This window comes from Phycomyces blakesleeanus (genome assembly GCF_001638985.1).
Source record: "Phycomyces blakesleeanus NRRL 1555(-) unplaced genomic scaffold PHYBLscaffold_15, whole genome shotgun sequence".
Taxonomy (NCBI): Eukaryota; Fungi; Mucoromycota; class Mucoromycetes; order Mucorales; family Phycomycetaceae; genus Phycomyces; species Phycomyces blakesleeanus.
The window spans coordinates 861,159-865,589 of NW_017265148.1; the positions used below are offsets into that span (position 1 = coordinate 861,159).

General features: G+C 40.3%; 1 protein-coding gene across 1 annotated transcript in view; it reads right to left on the reverse strand.

Annotated features, from left to right (window-relative positions):
* The window catches only part of PHYBLDRAFT_170377 (hypothetical protein), a gene marked incomplete at both ends in the record, with an annotated part of 3,660 nt that extends 1,875 nt beyond the window's left edge, over positions 1-1,785 (reverse strand). The window contains one exon of the mRNA XM_018436325.1: positions 12-1,785. Within this exon, the coding sequence (XP_018289758.1) occupies positions 12-1,785 (1,774 nt within the window). The remainder of the gene's footprint in view (positions 1-11) is intronic.
* Positions 1,786-4,431: the final 2,646 nt, after the last annotated feature.

The following is a 4,431-nucleotide window of genomic DNA, read 5'->3' on the forward strand; positions in this document are numbered from 1 at the left end:
GATCTCTTTACCGATGGGTTCGATAACTAGATCGGCCTTCTCATCACCGCCGGAAGTCTTCACTTTCTTGCCGCGAGATGCAGAAGGAAGATCTGACTTGAATTCCTTGATACTCTCCTCCTTTTTGCTGCTGGGTGCAGCAACAGGAACAGAGACCTGGGCAGCTGGGGTAGCAGTTGACCCCTGTGTCTTGGCCTTTTTCTTTGGGGCCTTTCCCTTGTCACAACTGGCTGTTGTAACTGGTTCAGGCACTTCGGAAGCAAGGCTTGACACAAGCTTTGCCCGCTCGGTGCGAAGGCCAAAAAGTGACTTGGGCAGCTGTGAAGGGAGATCACAAGAGGCCGAAGCCACCTTGCTTTCTGGCCCTTCGATTGCGGCCTTTGCTTCCTCAATGGCCTTTTGACTGGCAGGTCGAGGAAGTTTCGAGCTCTTCTCTTTTGGTCGGGGGACCGCCATTGAAGGCTCTTTGCTACCTTTGACCTCGTCGGCACCTACCTTTTGTCTAGGCTTTGGTGCATCGTACTTCTTCAGAGAGGATGGTCCAGATAGCACTATTTTTTCTGTGTCGTCTTCCATCTTGTCGTCTGCAGCCTGCTGCGGTACGCAGGCTGGAAGATCGTTCGTATCACAATCCATGTTTGCAGACTGGGAGACGTACTGCAAATCGGTAACCGTTGGATTGTAGGTGTGGGCCATGAGCTTTTCGCCACAATTAGCATCAAGCACCATCACCTCAGCAACATCATCAATCTCCATGGGAATTTCAACTTCCATGACTTCACTCCAAGCCAGGTCGTCGTCAATCTCCATCGGTGTGGGAAGTCCTGTGGAGAGACATTCACCAAAAAATCCATTGGCCGATTGCCAAGACGATAGAGCGAACGCCTCATTGAGGCCTTCCACTGTCCCAAACTTTGGCTTTGGAACCACGAAGTCAGCATTATCCAAACCCGATGGGGTCTGAACGGACTCTTGTCTTTGGACAGGAGTCTCTTCAGCTGACTTGGGAACCAAGCCGCACTCTGGTTCAGCGACTTCAGTCAATGAATCGCGATGAGCTTTGTTGGCAGAGTCGTTGAGCTCCTCTTCCAACATCGCGTCAATAAATCTAGCAGAGAGTCTTGGCTTTGCAAAACCCTCTGAGAAAAATCTGTCACAGATGAATCTGAGTCGTACGCTGACCTCAGATTCATCGCATTCGTCTACAAGCTCACTCGACACACCCCCGTCGAGGTCTGCGTGGGTTTCCCCACAGGTACCAGCCACGCCGTTAACTGGGAACACCATTGTAGCGATGCCACGTCCCAACTTGTGCAAAGGAAGGAGGTGAGGGACATATCCCCGAAGCCCTGCTCCAAAGAACACGCTCGACTTTCCTACACAAACAACGTCTTCCGCCTCCGAAGAGGAATCATCGACGAACATATGCTCTGGGATACCTCCGTGGCGCTTACTCAACAAGCTACCTGAGGGTTCTCCCGTTGTTTGCGAACCAGTAGACCACAAAGAGCCTAGCCAGTTTGACAGCATGCCAAGGATTGTCTGAGGCATCACATTTTTGTGAGCTTCGACTTGATTTTCGCCGTCTGGTCTTACAACAACAAATGGGGTTGCACCCACTCCCGCCATGGAGGGGCGTCTTCTCTTAGCAGATTTGGCCATGCAGAATGCAGAGGGCATAGGAGAAGCCTCCCATAGCATCACAGGGATGAATAGGAGCGCTGGGGCAATCAGGTAAGCGAGCGCAAAGGCTGCGTAGATAGCGTTATATACTTTGGAATTCATTGAGAGTAATGATGTATAAACAAAGTGCGAAAGAAAAAAAAACAGGGGAGGTGGGAATAACTGAGGTACATATATGTTTTTTGTTTTTTGATGGTAGTCGCGCTGACATCACACTCCAAGCTATCAATATATTTGTTTATACGCCTTTATCAAATTGACACACATAGGTATGGGTAGATAAGAATTGTCTCCCCCCAAACAACTACCAGGCAGCCTGTATATTTTCACATGATGATTAATACAGGTACCGCACGTCCTCTGAGGATTACCACACACACAAAAAGAACAACCAACCGGTTCATGTATATTTAACGCTTCTTCACTGTGATAAGTTTCTATAGATTCGTATCAGCACCAAGTCCAAGTACCAAGAGGTCTGTACTTTACTGTTGTAAAAGGGCTTCACTATATGTTTAATACGTTCTTCTTGAATATGTTATTTTATTCTATTTTATTCTATTCCATTTTACTTTATTTTATTTATATTGTGTTGATTAAACTCCCGAAATAAAATAAAATGAAATGAAATGAAAATTTTCTTCTGTTGGAACAAGAAGTGCACAGACCAGCTTAGAGTAACCTGAAAATTGCCGTTATTGAAGCTTGTACTCTGTCTTTAGAGTTGTTACTACAACCGATCAAAACCAAAGTCTTTCTTTACTTCTTTACTTCTTTACTTCTTTACTTTGATTTATTCTCTTTTGATTTACTTTACAAGAAAGTTGGTTTTTGTTATCTAATGACTGTTTCTTATTGGCTGTCCCTTCCGTTGTATAACAGTTACACGATTACAGGTTAATATAAATTATAACCAATAGAAAGAGAAAACATGTACCAAAGTAGTAAAAAGTCATATTGACTATCGGATGCTTTCCCTCTTCCTTGTTATATTCAATACACATATAAATATTAACAGCTCTTATGAGACCGTTTTTTGTCAACAAAATGACAGACCACTTATAAAACACCCCAAACTGTAGTACTGCAGTTTAATATTAAACCAAGGCAATTTTTTTGTTGTTGGACGGACTGCTGTGTAAAGTGTATCAGCCAATCGTAACATAGTGATGTTATAGGATATAGAGGAACTAAACTGTAATAAATTCTACTGACTATTTATTGCTAACATGTATAGAGTTTTTGATGACTGGCAGTGGACGCTTTCGTAGTCGAGTAAGCTGACCCTTGCTACTTTATAGTAAATTCTCGTTGGCAAGATTGGAACCTCCGTTATTCACGAATGAGATTTAGGGGCGAGGGAAATATAACGGGTGTCATATATCTTACCACCATTTTCACACTTCATTTGTATCAAGTCAGGTTTAGATCCTGAAGAAGATCGAGCCATGTAATACAGGTACAAAGAACCCGGTGCTATCATTCTTTTAAAAAATAAATATAAAACAAAATATCTAATCTGCTCAGAGATATTACAAAGCTGTTTTGAACATAGATGATAATGACAGTACCTCGGAATATATACTGCTTACAAGGAGTATCCAATATTTTTCTTTTTATTTTTCTGAAAAAGGGATTCACGGAAGAGTCTCTTGATCATTCAAGCTAAGCATGTTAAGGATTTCGTAATATAGGCCTGGAGCAATAAAATAATATAGCTCGAAATTTTTAAATTAACAATATTGCATTAAATGGATTTGCCCTTTTTATCAATGTTTAAAGACATATCAGATACAAATTATTGTTTCCTTAAATCTCTTATATGTCTCTTTAGAGAAAGCTACTATTTCATTAGCAGTGTCTTAATACCTATGTCTTAGCTGTATAAAGCTGTTGTGTCGAGATATAAATTATAAAGATTGTTTATTTAAGTTATAATAGTAACGTATTCCACTTGGATATCAAATCGATTATAAACAGTTACAAGCAATGTACAGTCAAAGCTCGATATAGTGATAATTTTTTGGAAAATTTGGGTCCGTGCCTGCTTATTATCACTATTTTTCGATATAGTGATAGTGATAAAATTTCTGTCCACCATCCATATCACTATATCGAGTTTTGACTGTATCTGCGAAACTTTTACACACTAGGCATATATATACTACACACTTATACAGTTTAAACCAACCATTACATAACAGGGATTTGGATTACATGAAGTTTTAACAGTAAGTTATTTAGCCTTGTGGTGTAAATAGATTATTTGCCTTTTTTTTATACTTCCTTAACAAATGTAGTCATTCTTAGAGTAGTTGATATCTCCCCGAGTTCGCGCTTGTTTCTGTTCAGACAAGTATTGGCAGGCCCGTATTTACGTTTTACACAATTTTACTTAATAGGAAAAAAAGAAATTTTTTCAAACTTTTTTTCAGTTGTCCTGTGAGTAAAAGTGGGCATCGAAAATGGACTTTTTTGGTGTAAATAGCCCAATTTACAGTGGATCAAGATTTTATAGAGTGAAAATGTGGGATGTTTTGGTCAATATTTGAGCAATCGATGTCAAAAAATATTGCTAAGATGGATCTTGATGTGTCTAACCAGGTTGCCTATAGTTATAGAGCCTATTAGCTTTATGAATAGTGATTTACAGCTGATTTTCGGTGTAGAATTTGCCAATTTGATCAAAATGATCATTTTCATTGTTAGCAATTAAGATTTTTATAATTTATATCTCGACACAACAGC